This window comes from Trichoplax adhaerens, genomic scaffold (genome assembly GCF_000150275.1).
Source record: "Trichoplax adhaerens TRIADscaffold_8 genomic scaffold, whole genome shotgun sequence".
Taxonomy (NCBI): domain Eukaryota; kingdom Metazoa; phylum Placozoa; class Uniplacotomia; order Trichoplacea; family Trichoplacidae; genus Trichoplax; species Trichoplax adhaerens.
The window spans coordinates 2,841,589-2,862,221 of record NW_002060950.1 but is presented as its reverse complement, the minus strand read 5'-3'; the positions used below and the strand labels follow the sequence as shown (position 1 = coordinate 2,862,221).

General features: G+C 31.9%; 3 protein-coding genes across 3 annotated transcripts; 1 reads left to right on the top strand and 2 right to left on the bottom strand.

Annotated features, from left to right (window-relative positions):
• Window positions 1–1,127: 1,127 nt before the first annotated feature.
• Window positions 1,128–2,078, bottom strand: TRIADDRAFT_58752 (uncharacterized protein; the record flags this gene model as incomplete). The annotated part of the gene is made up of 1 exon (XM_002114640.1): window positions 1,128–2,078. One exon carries the CDS (start codon window positions 2,076–2,078, stop codon window positions 1,128–1,130), a length of 951 nt encoding a protein of 316 aa, XP_002114676.1.
• Window positions 2,079–2,926: 848 nt separating this feature from the next.
• Window positions 2,927–5,952, top strand: TRIADDRAFT_28284 (uncharacterized protein; the record flags this gene model as incomplete). Its single annotated transcript, XM_002114807.1, has 9 exons — window positions 2,927–2,960; window positions 3,511–3,902; window positions 4,147–4,238; window positions 4,367–4,451; window positions 4,598–4,802; window positions 5,063–5,370; window positions 5,464–5,515; window positions 5,651–5,711; window positions 5,853–5,952. 9 exons carry the CDS (start codon window positions 2,927–2,929, stop codon window positions 5,950–5,952), a joined length of 1,329 nt encoding a protein of 442 aa, XP_002114843.1.
• Window positions 5,953–7,384: 1,432 nt separating this feature from the next.
• On the bottom strand, window positions 7,385–19,901 carry TRIADDRAFT_58750 (uncharacterized protein; the record flags this gene model as incomplete). Its single annotated transcript, XM_002114639.1, has 26 exons — window positions 7,385–7,623; window positions 7,752–9,257; window positions 9,355–9,521; window positions 9,703–9,774; window positions 10,048–10,119; window positions 10,313–10,445; window positions 10,541–10,704; window positions 10,862–10,933; window positions 11,032–11,103; window positions 11,469–11,540; window positions 11,629–11,700; window positions 11,866–12,022; window positions 12,173–12,348; window positions 12,450–12,530; window positions 12,619–12,690; window positions 12,822–12,893; window positions 13,000–13,071; window positions 13,670–13,741; window positions 13,886–14,027; window positions 14,259–14,419; window positions 14,809–14,880; window positions 15,056–15,127; window positions 15,819–15,890; window positions 18,244–18,315; window positions 18,610–18,681; window positions 19,717–19,901. The coding sequence occupies 26 exons, from the start codon at window positions 19,899–19,901 to the stop codon at window positions 7,385–7,387; spliced, it is 4,191 nt and encodes a 1,396-aa protein (XP_002114675.1).
• Window positions 19,902–20,633: the final 732 nt, after the last annotated feature.

The following is a 20,633-nucleotide window of genomic DNA, read 5'->3' as shown; positions in this document are numbered from 1 at the left end:
TAGAGTAAAATAGCTTACAGTAGAGAGGAATTGATACAGCAAATCTTCTAGGTAGAGGTCATAGAATGAAGGGTTTTTTTATTTAATCAAGTCAGCTGCAATAACCAATAAGACTATGGAAATGATATTCAAGGAATAAACATTCTGAATTGCCCAACTCTACTGTGCAAGTTCTAAAAATATCATAGTATTCAATAATTGTAATAGCGTACAACTCGTAGAGACGCGATCGGGTCTCCACGAGTTATTTTCATAAAAGTAGAAGACGCAGCTACCCAGTGTTTATCAGCTACAAGTTCTACTGATCAGAATACTCCATAAATAATAACACGCGTACATTAGTGTATATACAGTAGAATGTCATATGCATATAATATGCTCAGTATGAAATGGTAGTAATATAATTTATTTAAAGTAAAAAGTACATGAATTCTATAGCGAGCGACAGATCGACTAGTTCATATCATAATTCCCCGGTATCACTTTAGTTTACCGGATTTTATCTTACGCGATTTTAGTCAAGTTATATATATATAGGTTACGAAATATATATATATACGAGTATAGGTACATACGAGATACTACATCTAATTGAATTTATCTATTCTTATTATATTTTATTATTTTACGAGTATATCCTGTTAGAGGACAAGGACATTGACGAATTGATGTACAGTAAAGTATATTCAAATATACATAAGTTATAGACTGTGTGTTGGCTAGACTCGGCCATCTTTGAAGACAGGTATTCTTGCATTGTTACAGTCTAGTAACGATGAAGGCAATTGAACGGGATTTGGTATAATTTCTCCATTCTATTTCAAAAAGAATGCAACCATTTCATACGGAAAGTGCCATTCCATCAAGTTTGAAATCACTAACGTCAGTAACGGCTCCAAAATTTATGTACAGTACACCACATTTATCATATGCAGACTATCAACGTTCCTTAGCAAAGTATCCTTTGCTGGAATAAGCCTTGTTGTAGTTTTAACAATACAATATACTATACATATATATGCATTCAATATAAATAATTCAGTCAGGATTGGAAGTTTTAAAGACATTTTATCAATTCTATCATTACAAGCAATTACAAAAGGAAATGGCTAGCGATATCTCCCTCACTACTCTACCGATAATGCAGCATTCAAGATATCATAAACTCTTTTACATCCCCATTTTGCAAACTGGAATTTACTTATAGTATGATATGATACAGAATTAGCAATATGTTCAGCTAGTTGAGCTTTCCTATCTTGATTTACGAGTACTTCAGTAGTTGTTGATATTGCATGTAATGCGCACTGCTTGATATGAATTCTTTGCAAGGGTAGAAAAGGCACAATAATGTTAATTAAGCTATCAATACTAGCAAATTGTGGAACTTTATCTGTTATCAATGCAGCAATTTGATGATAAATTTGTCGATCTTGAAAATCGCCCCGAAGTAGATTGTTGCTATAGGCAGCAATGGTAGCGTTGTTGATTTCTGCACTGCCCATGGTAGAAATAAATATAAATGTCATACGCCGAAATTTCATTTGATTGGGATCGCCTATTCGATTTCCAACAATTGAATCGATTACATTAAACTGACAAAGATTAACTTCATCCCATCGTTCAAGAATAATTACACCAGCGTAGCAGAGCCGACTCAATTTCAGAATTTGATTTGTTAACCATTGATTGGCTTGAAATATGTCGTTATTTTTATCGTCTAGTATGTTTACTAGATCGAAATTCATAACCAGTCTACTATGAATACCTAGTGGAAATAAATGATGGGCTAAAAGCGATGCAGCGTAACTTTTACCAGTACCAATATCGCCGTGAAATAGAAAGATTTTATTATTTTTGAAGCTATTCTGACTCATCTGATAGCGTTTGAAGATGTTACCCATAGTTTGTACGGCTAATTCTTGACCAAAAATGTCACGCCGTAGAGATTCTATCATGGTATTTGTTAAATAGTGATATCGAGCACGATCCGTACAACATTCATGCGACAAGCACACTGTTGAATCTAGCACCATCTTAATACAAATATTTAATCCACCAAAAAGGATACCACTCATTGCAAAAGTCCACTTTATTACTGCACAGTTCGTCATTGCATTTATCTGATAATATGGTGACGATAACCAGACCAATATTATGAGGTATATTGATAATATCTGCTTATACTTCATTTCCGGATACCTTTTTGCAAAGTAAAATTGCTGATCCAGCAACTACGAGATATCGTTATTACCCAAACCTGAAGAAGCTGCAACTCGAGCGGCAAATGACGTGGATTTTACTTCCTAGTTTACAGATGAAACTTTCGACTATCATCGATGCCTAACACTTGCTCTACTCTACACCAAGGTGTATTAAAAGAAAACGACAGTTTGCATGAATCATTTGAATCATCTACGAGTATATCACCTGGAATGATACTGTCTAAAAAGACCACTTAGCACCCTTTAAAGCCTAGACTCCTGGTAGTGCCAGCTAACTTAACTTGTATCAACAGTTGACCTTTGGAACCAGCGATTTCCTGCGTTATCATTGATTATAAATCATCATCGTTATTATTATCATCATTTATTGATCTACATTTCTACAAGCTTTCGTCAAGCTCCTTGCCAGATTATGAAGAGAAATCTCTCAAAACACGATTTGGGTTTCTGTCAGACGTCCGTAAACTGATCGCTTTAATACTCTATGACATCATTCATTCGTACTGGTTCATCAGTCCACGATCATACACAATGCCTTTAGTACTGCATATTGTACAGTCCAGTATTATTCTTATTGCAGCCTTCAACTTCTGCAGCTGCAAACTCTTATGCGAGGAAGTTAAAGAATCGTTGCAGGTTCCCCAAAAATGTCCCTAGCCGATCGTTCATTAGGTGGCTCCGTCGATGTTTGCCTGGATGAAATGAAAAATAAGCCCTCGCCATATTGTCCCCATGGTAAGTCACTCCGTATAGAGATTTACGAGCATACCAAGCCTGTTCAAGCTCTGATTAAATCATGCAATTTATCAATGGCAGTTGAACCAAGTTGCCTACGTAGCAGTTGTTATGCTCTCCGTTTTGACAGTGAAGTCGAGTATGTACAATATTATTTATTGATTGATGTTGAGTGATCTTATTAATTGAGAGAGTTTAACCCTTATTGAGGCTACGTAGTCGTACGATCAATGCATTGCTTTCAACCTTATTGGAAACTCATAAGACCATATTCATGAAGTAAATAAACATGCATATCTATCTAACGTCGTTGGATGGAATCCTCGTATAAAGCTGCAAAAGAGACACTACTGTATTACGCGTACTTCTTTCTTATAATCCATTATCTAGATATAGGATCCATGGAGAACGCACAGTTTATGCATATCTCTTCAAACGCCTTTGGTCAATGTTACAAATTGAAATGTTACTATTATCTGATATTCGTTGCCAATTTACAATACTGTATAATATCTCAATCCTTTATTTCTCTTGTTTCTACACTTTGCAGGTCCAACTTTGCTATTTGAACGATTTTACAAATCACACAAGACATCTCGCCGATTTTTCGCTTGCTCAGCATGCCGAGATCGTAAAGACTGTTCCTTTTTTCAATGGGCCGATGAAGACGTTAGCGATGATAAATTACGGATGAGACAGCAAATTAATCTATCTTTGCAGCCGAATATATTGCCTAGGAAGCAGTTAGCTCAACGATTAGTTGAGCTGAAAGCTGCTAAAGAGGACATTCAACGAAATTACTGTCACAATTGTGAATTACTACTATTCCTATCAGAAATTACCGATCATGATAAGCATGATGTTACCCGTGGTATTGATGCTAGTCGATTGGATCGTCCGACGACAATTTTGAAACCTTTAATACGCAACAAAACCAACGCTGTAAATTTCAACATTTATATTAATATATATGTACATGATATAGATATGTTATATATATTGAACTAAGGGCACGCCTATTATATTATTAATTACGCTCGTAATTATACCTATGCAGAGACGCTTTGATCGTATTACCGATGCCCAATTCGTAGCTATAAAACTTATTATTATTGCAATTTACAGCAGGTCGCTCAAACCATCGGGAAATTTCTCAAAACTGATTTTGTTTTCATACTTAATTTAGCAATACTTATTTTCTGACAAAACCTGTAACTTCTTTCACAATCTCTTAAATGAACTTGCAATAGACTACGTCATATGTATAGGTCTTCCAAGGTAAGCTACTTTTACGTCTAGGTTGAGAATATTTCGAATGTAATAGTAGCCTATGTGTAGTATGAAAGTATGAGAGAAGCAAGAGATTTAAATGGGACTCAAATAAGCCTTATTTGATGCTTCATTAGAATTCATGAATTCCTTCAGTTACAACGTAGCCCTGGTGGCAAAGAAAGCATCCAAAGTATCCTCTTGGATATTGATCATCGCTACGTAAGCAACACAGAAAAGATCAAAAATTGTTGCTAAACGAGCAAATTCAAAGTTGTATTAACTAACGGAAATACCGTAATCTAAATCTCTTCGGATTATATAACAATGTAATTAATAATTTACTGCCTTTTGCTTTTAATTTTTAGGCTCAATTTTATCCGAATTGGAGTTACTGCCGTTATAATATGTTTAATAATTATTTCTTTGATGGTGAAACTAGTCAGCAAATTTATGTGGATTTTATGCAGAAAAACGAAAATAAGAAGGGAATCATCCTTATCGATCCTCCTTTCGGTGGCTTACTGCAAGTTATTGCTGAAAGTTTACAAAAATTGCTCCGTTTAGGTTTAAGTTAGTCAAATATTAGCTAAGTAGAATTCTGTTGTAAATCGAATCGATATACAGTAATAACTTTTATGATAACGTAATATTTCTAATTTTATTACTTCGACTCAACGGCAGTTATTTCGCTTCCATTACGTGATAGTAACATCGTAACTATAGCAGTTACTGTAAAAATCCTTTTCTACAGTTTATTTATTAACTATTAGGTAAGGAATTTTGAAATGAGTGCAGCCTTTATTAACTCATACTTATTGTTCTATAATTAGGGGAAGAAATGCCAACAATATTAGTTTTTCCATATTTTCTGGAAAATCATGTATATCAATGTCTTCGCGGATTCCACATGAGTGATTATAAAGTTGATTATGATAATCACCCGATATATAACAATAGAAGAAATACGGACAAGCTCAAAGCATCAAAGAGGCAATCTCCAGTACGACTTTTTACTAACATAAAGCCATCTAAGATAACGTTACCTAAAGAAGAGGGTTATCGATTTTGTCACAGTTGTGATCGATATGTAGCTAGAGAAAATATTCATTGCTACAAATGCAACAATTGTCCTTCAAAGGTACTATGCAATGTTATATTGGCAATGCGAGATTGTTTCTTAACAATCATGTAAAATCAAAATTCTTAATCATTGATCTTAATGTATATTAAGGATGGTAGAACCTACATCCATTGCGATGAGTGTAAAAAATGTGTTAAACCAGGTAACTACTAAGATTGGTTTTAAACTTTAGCTCTTTGAGATCAGTGAAAGTTTATTCACTAAGATTATGAAAATACTAGGAATTTAAGATTAATATTCTAATACTATCTATTTACGCAAAACGCAAAATTCACAGGAAGAGTACATTGCCAAATATGCAAAATGTGTCTCCCTAAAGATCATCAATGCAAAACCACGTAAATATTTATCACAACGTGCTATTTTTTTGGTGTAATCTCATGTCCTTTTATTTAGATATGCTGAAGATTGTCCTGAACATTGAACTAATAATTAATAATATTTATTACCTATTTGATTTCAAGCTCTGAGCAAGGAAGTGGTTGCTACATTTGTGGCCAATACGACCATAAACATCGTAATTGTTCAGTAAAATCAAGACAACCCAAGCGAAAGTACACTGCAATGTTTGCGACTTGATAAGAATAAGATGATTTACATTTCTTTTACCACATTAATATAACGCTACGACCTATTTACTGCAGAGTGCTTTGCAGCCTGTGCTTGTAAGTACTTAATTTTTGAAATTAATTTTTATATTCTAGGATGGGAAGCAATAGCATCAAGGGTGATAATATTAGGGACTGTAAAACAAGAAAAAAAAGAAAGAAGTACAAGTTATAGGTTGTGCTTAAGTCATACTGGTATTTAAATACCTTCCACTTAACACTTCCGTGCGGCTCAAGCTTCAAAAGCTACCGGCATATCGTCATTAATATGAAATTTTCTTTTATAATTGCGTTAGGAATGTATGAAATACTTGAAAAAGCTTAATCAATATGTTAATAAAGAGCTTATACTTTCAGTAAATAGACACCTTTCTTGTGTCAGAGCTCGTCTTTATAGACAAGGCTATCCAAGATACGCAATAATATTGTAGTAGACATTATCAATAATTAAATAGATTACTTTTAACCGATAAGGTTTGAACCAAAACATTGCGTTAAAATTAATATAATAGACAATGAGGTTAATACGTAATTGATTTCTAATAGAAATAAATTTTCGTAATGAATAATTCAAAATATTTTATGCATCGTTGAAAATGTCCTATGAATTTGTAGGCTTTGCAATATAGCAGTTGGAATCTATACATTTTGTCTTAAATACCAGTACATATATAGAAAGAGACATATATACATATATGTGTTATGTATTTATATTTCACATCCATACCGTACTATCCGTTACATTACCTGTAATGTATTAACGTAATTTTAGGGCTAAAATTGTAGTAACAATATCATATTTGTAAAATATTATATATCAGAAATCAAATATTCTCTGAAATAACGTTGTGATTAAACCCAATTCTTTCCATAAAATTCAAAAGTTATTGCATACTGATCAATATCGCTCTCTCATAAGCCAGCTTCTTCTAATGAACAAAAATTGTCGTGGTAATAAATAAATTGACAACAATAAATACTAAACATTAAGTGGTGATTTACGGATACGTTTTATAGGTATACATGTTATCACAGTATTATAATTAAAAGTGCAGTAACTGCTGTATCTCATGATTACATCATCCATCAAATTAATTGTTTTTACTTTATCACAATTTAACAGTGATTACAGTCGCTTTTTTGCGATGAAGTGAAATTTATACCTAAATACGTGCATCTCGCTCTAGCACCAGGTGATGATAAAGGAAGCAATCAGATATGCTTTATATTAGACCTTTCTTGCTTGAATTATAGCATCAAAGTCTACAACCTTAAGATTGAGAGAATTATGTTTCTCGTTGGTCAGTTCAATCGGATGGATTTTAATTAATGGTTTAGTTTGATTGAAGGTGAAAGTGATGTCTTGCGAAGTTAATTCAATTGGTATAATTATGTTGCTGTCATTATTCGCGTATGTTACATGTTTTACAGTTACACAGCTGAGCTTTTGCGGCAACTTTTAATTTTACGTCACTGCGGGTACCACAACGATAAAATACTGGTTTTGGATCGATAGCTGCATCGCTAAAGCAGGATTGGGAAGGACTTTCATTTTGTGACATACATGTACTATATCTTACTTTTTTCGTACTAACACATCCATCCAGATAGACGTGACCTACACCAGTTTTTCGATAGCAATCTACAATTTTAATTCAAAAAAAAATGATAATAATTACTTATTAATTCATTTTCGTATATTAAATCTTTCTTATCGGTGCTCCTCTAAAACAATTTATTGCAATTTAAATTAAGAAAATATCTACGTACTTTCTAAACATGTACGTGTTATATTTCCTGAGCCTTCAAATTTTACACAATATGACTCTTTGGGACACGGATTATCCACGCATGGATCATATGAAGATGTAAAAGGGGTATTCCTAATCGTGCAGCCAATCATAATATCTCGATTTTCTTTTAAATTTCTATTCAGGTGGAAATATTGCATCGTGTTATTAATAACAACGTCATTAATACAACCGACAAAACCATAACCAGACAAAATTTGATTTTGTGTTCCGGCTAAGTGTTTTAATCCAACAGGTATTCCACCCAAGAAAAATCCAGAGGCAAAATCAATTTCCGCTTTGCTAGGAAATAACTCAGTCGTATACATATAAATATTATCAATTACTGCTGTAAGTTGTTTCCTAGCAATGGATATTGTCAAAGAATGCTTTACGCCGTCATTAACTGATTGCTCTGATTGAATTCGTGTTGGATAGCCCCATAGTGTACTTGTAACAACGATTTTACCGTTAACAACCTCGACAGAAATAAAATCATCCATACCACCATCATATGCTACCAAACCACTACTTGTGTACGTTGAAAATTTCATGCTTAAACTGATCGTTGAAGCGGATGTTAATACCTCATCAATACTAGGTCCAGGCATCTTAATATAAGAGTTCGTTGATATAAAACTAACTTTATGAATATTTTGGCATTCATCTCCTGTAAAGCCATCAGGACATACGCAAAGATGGCTACCAGTTTCATTCGTAACACATTTACCTCCATTTTGGCATTTGACACAGATATCACAGTATTTTCCGGCAAAACCATACGGACAAAGACATAAATAACCGGTATTAACAGTTGATGATGTACATGTAGCTCCATTAGTACAGTTATTGCCAATACATCTTTCATCGATGAGTTCACAGCGTGGTCCAGTAAATCCATAAGGACAAGAACATGTATAGTTTTGCGCCTTTAGATTATTGGTACAAACACCACCATTTGCACATGGTCGATCAGCTAATGAACAATAATCTTGAATACTATGTTGGCAAATGGGGCCAGTAAAGTCCGCAAAACAATTACAAAAGCGATCGCCTTTAAAATTATACTGGCATGAACCACCATTTTTACAGTAGCCATGACATGATTCAAGCTTCGTTTGACATAAACTGCCCGTAAAACCAGCTTCACAACGACATAAAAAATCACTATGTATATAGGTACATTTGCCATTATTCTGGCAAGGATTAGAGTAGCACTTATCCTTGGTATCACATCGGTCTCCAATAAATCCTTTTAAACATTTACAATACTGAAATCGATCTGCATCTTCAAAGCAATAATCCGTATTTGGTCCGCAATTTATTGCACGACTACAAGTTACGATTTTTTGTTCACACTGAGTACCTTTGTAACCCTTTGGACATTTACATCTATATCGGCCATTGCCTTGATTAAAGCATACCCCATTATTGGCACAAGGCTTTGCCAAGCAAGGATTGCAAGTATGTTGTACTGCTGTACTATCTACAAATCATTCAATTAATTATTATTAGTTAGTTTTTATATAATGTTTTCTAGATATTAATGATTCATCTATTGATAAATTTGTGATCTTACTAACCTTCATTGCATACGAGTTGTCCTTCATTTAACCTTTTAAGAAACTGGTTTCGTAATTTTAATGGACCTTTACATTTAACTCCCGAAGAGACAACATTTTTCTGTAGTAGATACTCCCGCAACCATGTTATGTTACAATCGCAATATAATGAGTTATCTTCTAAGGAGCTATAAAGAAATTAATAGCAAGTAATCACGTAATGCAATTGATCAACAAGCTTACAAATTAGACTATATGATCACTTTATAATAATTATAATAATCAATCATTTATAAACCTTAATCAAATCGTACATCGACTCATTAACATAACGTAGGAAAACAACTCTTATATCTATAAAATACTTACATCTTAACTAATGATACAAGATCATCGAAAATATTCTCCTTAATAGTTGTAATTTGATTGTTAAATAAAAACCTGATGATCACGTAATAAAATGTAATATCATTTAGTTCAAATGAATTACTATAAAATCACAATCTCTGTTAATACATACAGGTACTGTAATGAATAAAGTCCAGCGAAAGCATTAACGTTTGACAAGCATCCAATCTTATTCCCATTTAAGATTCTATACGGTTATAAATAAATGTATAACTATAAATCAGCAAATATCTATCATAGTCATTACTCGATTTTTCATATGAAGGTCAAATGATATTGCAATATCTAAATCAATTCCATACTTACAAATATTGCAGTCGAGCTAAATTTTTAAAGGCAAAATCTGGGATGACAGTTATATTATTGTGACTTAAGTCCCTGAAAGATAGAAAATAACGACCAGCTTAAATTTAGAGCTCTTGATTAAAGAAAGTACATTCTTTCCCAGTAGAAAACGTTATTAATATCCCATGCTGATGTTCAGGAATAGCATATTCAGTTCAGCAGAAATTGATATTTTACACTACTTATTTAATTTTTGCTTATTCATGTATCCATCCTTCTCACTTACAGTTGTGTAGTATCCGTTGGAATTAATGATGGAACAGTGGTTAATCCGCGGCGATTACAATCAACTTCCGTTCCGTAGCAACTGCATCCGTCGGGGCAGTGATTTACTGCTTCGCATCGATCTTTTCTTTTTCCTAGTTAGTTTTGAAAACCATTTCTAAGCTGTACTGATATTTTAATCATAAATTGATGAGTAGCGAAAAGAAGTCAGTACTGAAGAAAGCTATACCTAAGCATTGAAATGATGAAGCTTTCATATTATCAATTTCATAACCATGAAAGTTGTCTGGCTTGAAACATTGTACACTATCTGCTTTCACATTTTGCTTCCTTAGCCATTCAGCTAGCCATTTAAGATAGCAATCACACACCAAAGGATTTTCGGCAAGGCGTCTGATGACAAAATGATTAACAATTTAATCATTACAAATTAACGATATTCAAAGCCAAAATAAGCTATAGATAATTGCAGTTGCGGTAGCTGCAATATTGGCAAACTTAATTTCAAATACTTAAATAAATGATACTAAGATGCATAGTTTGCTCTTACAGGACATTTAGAGATTTGAAGTAACTAAATGTTCCTTCTTCAATGTTAACAATCTGATTCTCTGGTAAAAATCTATAAAATTGAATTTAAACAATTTATTATCTGTGGGATCTATCAATTTTCGAACATTTCTTAATAGTTTACACGAACAATTTCAGCTAATCACTTACAAATATTGTAAATTAGGCAAGTATTGAAATGTATCTTCGTTTAAGCATTTGATTTTATTGCGAGTTAGAAACCTAAATAAATGGAAGGGTAGAGGACTTAAACGATCATGCCTATTCCACGATATAAAATTTCACGGAAAGCTATACGTAATAATTAATGCAACAAGCCATTAAACTCTCATTCGCAAATTTACTTAAATTGTAATATCGATTTAGTAGTCGAGTTAGTCATTAAATGATTACAATATACTGTTTTCAATAACTAGCAAACGTACAATCTCTCCAAATTCGCTAAACCCAAAAACTGCATCGGAGATAGGGATTCTAAATCATTATCTGTTAGGGCTCTTGAATAAATGTGAAAAATATCGTTGATTCAATGCTTACACGTAATAAAGATATAATGCAACACAATAATATAAAATTTATTTGCTTACAAGTGCTTCAAGTTCTGAAGATCTTTAAAGACACCATCAGCGATCTTGGTTACTTTATTTTTGCTAACACTCCTATTATTATACACGATAAATTTTAATAAATACTATAAGCTTCGCGCTATAAAGATTACGTACTAAATCAAACTTGTGAGCAACTTACAGAAATTCCAAATATTTTAATTCATCTAATTTCCCTGCTGTTATTTCGCTAATCTCGTTGTTGTCAAGTCGTCTACAAAAGGTAACAATAATGAAATCCAGCAAATTAATTCATCATTCGCATAGTGAGCAACTATCTAGCATTCTGTTATGGTAACTCTATGATAGTTACTATCATTTGAATACTGCTATCTTTATCACAAGAATCACTACGGAAAGTCTACTAATAAATACGTACAGTTCTGTTGTTAAACGTGGAATTTTGTCAGGAATTTCAGTAAATTTCTTGCCTTTACATGTAACTTTACTGCCAGAGCAGGTGCAACTATTAGGGCAAGGCCAGTCGATAAAACAATTTTGGCTACCTGCCTTGCTCGTTCTTAGACCCTCCGAACCTATGTTACCGACCAACCAATATGTATTAATTTTTATAGATTAAATAAATAGATGAAGACGAGTTAGATGATCATGCATTATACAAATGATTGTCACTTATGTATTCGAAAAACAGCTCAAGCAAAACTACCATGTTTGTCTCGCTTTACCTTTGCACATGAATTGAGATGAGCTCGTTAAACCAATTTCATTCCCTACCATTCGCCTAGGCGCATTGCATATAAGTGTACCACGAATTAATTGCCGCATCGTCGAGTTGTGAATTAATTGGTGGTTTAGCCATTGTAAATTGCAATCACATATAAAGGGATTTTCCGATAACAATCTACATAAAAAAAAAAACACTAACAGCTTAGTAACACCTTACGCGATTAGTGCCTACCAATTTTGATCTTAATAAGAATGCTCCAAGTATGCAAAACTTACATAGATTGTATATTTAATAAACGCTTGGAAGGATCTATAGTTTCATAAACTAAGGAGGATAATTTATTACGAGAAATTGATCTATAAAATTAAATCATAATTAAAAATTAGTGTTAACGTGCAAATATTATGAAATAAGTAATTTTTACTGTCAACTCTACGAACTTACAAGATTTTTAGTTTCTGTTGATCCTGAAACGTTTCCTTATCGATACAGCTAATATAATTGCCATCAAGAATTCTGAAAATCAATCATGTACCAGTTTAGTATACTCAGAGCATATCAATAAGTAATGCATCTATCCGAACATAAACAGCGGTTACCTAATTTACAGCAATGATATTTTTAATTGATTGATTAGTCAAACTTACAGATCCCGTAGATCAAATAAACCATTGAAAACTTTCGTGGGTAGGTGTTTAAGTTTGTTATTGAATAATAATCTAGAAAAAAATAATTAAAATTTTAACCTCATTTTGAAAAGGTTATCACCTCAGCCGTCTAGGTATGTAATTATTAGAAAAAATATTCTGATATTGCGTCACTTACAACTGTTCCAGCGATGGGGTGTGTTTAAATGCTTCAGGATGTATATCTTCAATCAAATTAGTGCTCAGATCGCTGTAAACGAATTCAGACAATATTTAAAATACAAAACTTCTGAAAGCATAATTTATAAGGTAAAAACCAAAGAAATTAATAATTAAAAGGAGATAATGAAATAATTTTAATACTTAAAGTAAGTTTTATAAATATCTAATCTTTGAATGAGCTCAGTTAATTTTATTGGATAATACGAAGCAATTCAAATAGAATAACCTACGCTACTTTTATGCATTACATAAACTGTACCTACTAAATTAATACACGTATTGCATCCCTACTAATTATCTAAATATATAAGACAATCAATATTTGTATTTTTCCTAAGATCTGACTATATCAATTTTTAAGATCAGAAAACTAAAATATAATTGATACACATTAGGTGCATCAGCAAAAACCATGACGCATTATAACATAATTATAATCTTAATTCATATTATCTATTTTATATGTTTAAGATGCAATTTATGAATTTACGCTTAACAATCTATTTAATAGTCATAAGATAATTTAGTAGGCTAAATGTAGAAATCTATCATTATGCATAATTGGCTCCAATCTATTTTGAGTATTGAACACAAGTCGACACCCTTTGAGCGGTCATATTACTTACATCTTTGCTAGCTTTTTAAGATTTCTTAAACTAAATGACTTGATTGAACTTATTCTATTTCCAGATATACGCCTAAATCAAAGTTTATGAAGGAGAACTTACTCTAGATATCTATATGAATCAACTAGTTTTTTATTCAATGTGCGCAGATCCATTAGACATGCTTGTACAATTTAATATTAAATTTAATAATATCGTTATATCACTCAGACTTACAAGTCAGTAGTTTCCATTGGAAGGTGATGAGGAATTTCCGTCAACTTTTTCCTGGAGCAGTCTACAATCGTGCCTATGCACGTGCATTTTTGTGGGCAGGCTGGAATATAGGAACATGTCAAATTCATGTGACGTTCGCTTTCTAGAGAACGAAAAATACATATTATTTATTTTTATAAGTCACAAACTATTCTTGCTGTATTAAATCTTTGTTTATATAAATATTAAAGATGTTATATATAATTAGCGGTAGAATAAAATAAAACTTTAACCTCTAGCTAATCATAAGTGTTGATATAACCTATATTTGACAGCACTGTTATGTAAAAGATCTTTGTTAAAATTTAGTGAATCTACAAAATTATGTAATTACCAGTGCACGTAAAGTTCTTGCCAAGAGGGAACGTTTTCTTTCCATTAATAGCTAATTTAGTTCGGCATTTGCCAAATACTCGCAATTTGGGTTGAGAATTTTTTAAATCAGCCAGCCAATTTAGATGACAATTACAACTTAGAGGGTTAACTTTTAAATGCCTATTATAAATACAGGAATCATAGTATTATTACATAATAAAGCTGTAATGTTAATAAAGTATAAATTCTTAGTTGACATAGGTTAAAAACAAGTCGTTGTTGTCAAGCTATCTTACTGCTTTTTTAATCCTATCATCTAGCTTATAGCTACCAAATATGAATTTAAAACAACCAATTCTAATTATACAAGAATGAAAAAATATTCAATTATTGAGCATACAATTTTTGCAAAGATACCAATTTCTTGACAACTTCATGTCGAAAATAGACTAATTTATTGTCTGTCAATGACCTAAAGAGTGATATTAAAAGTAGTTCATGAATTGGAATCAAAAAAATCTTTGTCTCTACTCTATTTATAGTCCATATTCGATTGATTCATAGCTTACAAGATTAATAATGACTTTAAGCCAGATAAGCTTGTAGCTGGTACACAATCAATAAAGTTGTGATCAAGGCGCCTATAAAATAATTTTCATATTGTTAATCAATCAAATCAGAATTTCCAAGCTGACTACATTAGTTGGATGTAAACTTGCAGCATAGTTAACTTAATAGCTATAAGTTCTATTTATTAGAGATGAAATTAAAAATAAAATGATTAGATGATCTCATCATGACGTCACGTCGACATACAAAGATTTCAATTTGGATAAACCGCTAAAGCTATTAGGAGCCAGATCCAATATTTGATTATTCACCAAGTCCCTTGAATGATAGACAATAAGTAGAAGGTGGTAACATATTGTTAGCTAATACAATATATGGTATTAATGAATTATTCCTTATTAAATAATTCGTCTTATTGATGATTATAAATTAATTTGAAGATCAAGCGAAGATTGCTAATTTAATCTCCTAATCTGCTGATTGCAAATTGAAATGCAATTTTGCAACATTGTAAATTACTATTTATGAAATTAAAATTTTATTTCCATAATTAATTTAATTTTAATCAACTTCATTCAATAGACTGATACATTAGATATTAATCGATTGATAATAAGCTCATAATTGAATGTAATATCGTCCATCTGGAAATGAATTCATTAAATCTATCTTGATTATTAAATAATTGATAGATTGTATAATTTATTGATAAAATAAAATTCGACAATTTTAACTGAACTCTAGCTCAATTATTAAACTGATAAGGTCAGCTTGTATGACTCATCGCTCTAACATTAATATTGTTTATTCGAATCAAGTAAAGATGTTCGACCCCCCAAAATTGATCTATTTTATGTCAATAACAAACAAAACCTTCACACCACCACGTAGGTTATCGACTTATTGGTCTACTATTTCCTTATGCCTTTAGTATACGTGGATCAATATTACGGTATGACTAAAAATTTATTAATTAATAATTTAGTTGTAACCATCTAGTTAGACTTACAAGCGCTTGAGTGATTTTAATTTGTTGAATACTTTGTCTTGAATTTCATGCAGTTTATTACCAGCAAGTAATCTAGAAATTCATATTTTAAATGGAGAAAGCCAAGATTTTGAAGGTCAATGCAGGATTTTATGATTCAATCGACGAGCAAATATTACCATTATTTTCTATCCAATATACATATTATATATATATACATACATCTGCTTATCTAAAAATCTGCTCTGTATTCTTATTAAATTAATGCAAAAATGATACTATAGTATTGTCTGAAAAAAAAGGATTATCGTTCGATAAAACAGCTGTAAAAATATGACCACCAAAGAAAATGTGAATAATTAAGGTGTGTTTCTTGCTTGATAAATCCATATTGACATTATAAAATTAAAAGCTCCAACTCTATTGTTGTCGATTTAAAGGGAAAGAAAATTTGATTTAAGTTTATACACTTTTATCTACTTTGATTCAATAAAATCATTTGTTGAAAACAAGAGAAAGAGGCTAGTGCAAGCTTGCTTGAAATACGTGCCAAAAAAATGTTAGTCATAATTAGATTATAGACGTCTAAATTTCAATTATTTATATGCTAAACTTAATTGAATCATCTTGACGATAATGTTACAAACTACTACACCGTGTTAAATCATATTTGTTTATTTGTATTAGTGTTGCCGAAAATACTGCAAACAGATGCTACATTAAATATGGGCAGATATTAGATACAAATGATTATCTTCTATAATACCGAAATCACTTACGATTACTTGGTATAAGTACGTTTTGCGTATAAAAAAAAATGAAGTGTAAGAAGTTCATATCGATCAGCATGATGTATTAAGCAATCATACGAATTTAAAGATAGTTTGATATTTCCCAGTATAGTATGATCATCATGATGGGAAAATGATCTACCACTACTATCTGTATTACGGTCTAATTCTTTTCTCTATTAAAATAAATTCTCTGTGTATCATTTTAGGATAAAAAAAGCTACCGTCTTGACGTAGCAATAGACTAGTTTTTAGCAAAAACTTAAAGAGTGATTCTATTATCCAATTTTTAGAGCCTATTATATCGATCATTGTTATAATTTAATGTTTATTGTTACTTTAGAAGGAGCTCGATGGCCATTATTGCTCTCTAATATAGCCTACAAGAGCAATAATAGAATGTGATCATTGATATTGAATTAGGCCCTATCAAATAATTTGAGGTTGGCATCTTATTGGCCATGAATAAAAAACAATTCTTTTTGTATTACTTAATTCAAGCCGATTGCTATTCAAGGCGATCGATTGTCGTTAATGACACTGTAACCTTATTAATTAATTAATATTATAATAATGGAATGATTATTCTACTTAATGGCGCTAATCATCATATGAATACGAATATAAAAAATAATGTTAGCTCGTTTTAACTCTATAGAATAAGCAGCTATAATTGTCGCTTGGATGGGAACTGTAATAGCATTCACTTTGTATCATGATGGAATAGAATAAAATAAAATGCAATGCTTAATATTCTTCTACGTTAGGTCAAGCTACAAGCTGCAATGATGAATCAGCACTAGACAGTTTTTACGGGATATCTCTTTTTTGTCACAAGACACGCATACACGCATACGCTAGACCGCCCAAGATATCTTGTCATCGACTAAAAGTAGATGCGGACCAGTGATTAATCAAACAATAAAATGTTGGTCTTTCGATTAAGCAAACAAACATTACATTTTGGGCATGTTGAGACAAAAAACTAAGTACATTATGTCATCAGCCATCAAAAAAAATTTTGTATAAAATGACGTTGTTAAATTGTCTTCGTCAATGCAATCGAGTTGAGTAAGCCACTTAGATCATACTTTAGAAATGTATCACTTATCTGATAAATCAATGATCATAAGGTGATCTCTTGCATTTTACTAGTAGAATATAAGATTTGCTATAAAAATCGACTCAATGGAGTTATCCTTCAAGCGGTCATTTGAGAAAAAAACTGGTGCCAAGTCTAGTCAAGTGGCGTCCAATTTCAAATTAAAAAAAATAATAAATAAGATAAATTGATCAAGTAGAGTTAGCCATGGAGAGTTCCATAGGGTAGAACAAAAAATATTATAACCATAGCTCTATGACATCTTATTTATCAAATGAATTGATTTTCCTTGTCAGAAAGCAACACAACACAGCGACATTGACATCATCTTATTGATCAACTTGATCCTATATCAATCCATTTTGGGGCTTATTTTTTTAAGCTACTTAATAAATATCATGTATTGCGTTGGTGGGCTGGCAAGATGACAACTGGATATATCGTCGCTATTGCGTACGCCTCCTTCACTTATGTTTTTATTGCAATATTTTATTATCTAAAATATCATTCATGAAGATTAGAACTGCAGACTAGATCATCAATGTTGACTTACAGTTTTTCCAAGACGATCAATTTATCAAAGCTGCCCGGTTGTATTTCTTTTATAGCATTGGATGATAAATTCCTGTCATAGATTCAAAATGATAGAACTTGTAATTGAATGCTAATCGAGGATAAGGTTATCTTCATCAACGATATAATTAATATGATATTTTTGTTACAGATCTTATTTATACAATATTTATACGATATACGACATGGCGATGAATCAATTCTCAATCCAATCATCGAAGCCAATTAAATAAATAAACTTAAACAATCCATTTATAGAAGGAGAATTTTCTACTTATACATGCAGTCGGAGCTTCAATTTGAGATCCGACTTTTTTCGACTAAAGCTGAAATAATTGCAACTTACAATGTCTTCAATCTATTAAAAGCCATAAAATCGGTGATTGTGATTGAAGTTAAGCTGTTATTACTGAAATCCCTGTCAATGGAATAAAAAAAGAATTTAATATCACCATTCACGTAGGATGAATGAATTTTCTATCGAGGAAATAATGAACTATTAAAATTCGACAATACTTCCATAATGCATGATAAAAAAAATAGCATTGATAACCAAAATGGATAATAAAAGTGATGTTCAACTGAAGTAAAAAAAAAATTAAAAATGATAGAGAAATCTGAGCAATTTATGCACAACTTTAATGCAACAAAGTTGTAGGATTGATCTTAATTGTTCGTCACTATAGGATGAAATTGATTGAAGAAGTGGAATAGCGACATCCATATGGAATATTCAATCAAGTCTAGAGAGTGCTATAGATAGAGACGTAGCGGTCAGACATATCCAATTGTATTTCCGCTTTAACAAATCGTATAAATGAAGTTTTTTCTAACATTGATCTCGTAAGCAAATTGGTTCAAAATGCTATCATTGATTTCCTCTTGCAATAGGATGTTGAAAAAATGAGTAATCTTAGCGAGTGGTCAATATCATCATTAATGTCAGATGAATAAATGATCAATCAGTTCATTGTAGATAAAGAAATAAAGATGATAAGTTATAAGCAAGGCCTATTTAGAGCACTCATAAAATAAGTGTTATTTCAATCTCTTGATCGCAAGGGCTATTGGACCAACAGACGATGATATTGATGTCTTACAATGTACTGTAGTAATAAAAAGATTTTTTTGAACTGGATTGAAAAGCCTCGATCAATTCATCTCGATTGCATGCCTCAACGGGACAGGGTTGTTTTTTTTGGAGGGCAAATTATACAATTTTAAATGGTTGTCTAGAATGGAATAAATGATGATAGTAGTACAAAAAGGTTATCAAAGTATGGCAAGAGAGACAGAAAGAGAGATAGAAAGCAAGAACCAAAGATAGGCAGAAAGAGATTATCTTGGTTATCGATCGATTAAAGTAGTGCCTACCAGACAATATGGATAAGAGGTAAAAAGATACCAGGAAGAAATGGTATCGTAGGCAAACAATTTGCATGATGATACTTACAATCGTTCAATATCTTGCGGAATACTTCTAGGTATGACAGTCAATCCAGCACCTCGGCAACTGACTGCTTTTCTCTGACATTGGCATAGAGTTGGGCAACATTGCACATTATCGCTCCATACCATTAAAGCCAGTAATAAAATAAGGATGGCAGTAGTCCGTTTCAACGATGGATAATTATGCATTTTGAATGTGGTAATATAAGTATGATTAAGACAAGAAATATTTTCTATAGAATAATAATAATGATATAACGATCACTCCAGTAGATCCAAGAGGAAAAAAATGGAATGTTGATTATAGGTATAACTTGAATAGCAGCCCAGCAGAAAGATGGAATGGTTAAATCTGTTTCAATTAATACAAGTGATAGCAAAGTTCATCAGTCGCTACAGGTCACACACGATAGTTAGTGGGGGCTATATACGACTAATGAGAAGATCACTACTTAACTTCTTTCTATTCAATTACTCCTTCAAAAAATGACTTGTCAATCAAATATGCCGTCTATTATATACTACTCTTGGTGACGAGAATAAACTTGCACCCCATGACGTCTATAATGTATTGGATTCAAATCTGCAAATCATTTAGATGCATTAGTCTATTATTAAAAGATGTCATCGATTGTTATTCTAGTTGAAGAGCATTAAGCTAACAACATCGTTAACTTTTAAACAGTCTATTCGTCTTATTTTGAAAGTATAAATTAGAATCAATTGCCTCAACATCAGTGGATAGAAAAAAATAAAAAAAAGGAGAAAAAAAATAGAATAGAAAAATGAAATTTTTTCCAACGGACAATCAATGATCGAGCCGATTGAGCAATTCTAACATGCTTGAACAAATACTGGTATAAAATTCAATTTCAATGTCAATAAGGGCATCCCACTTTACTACAAGATGCCTACATTGAC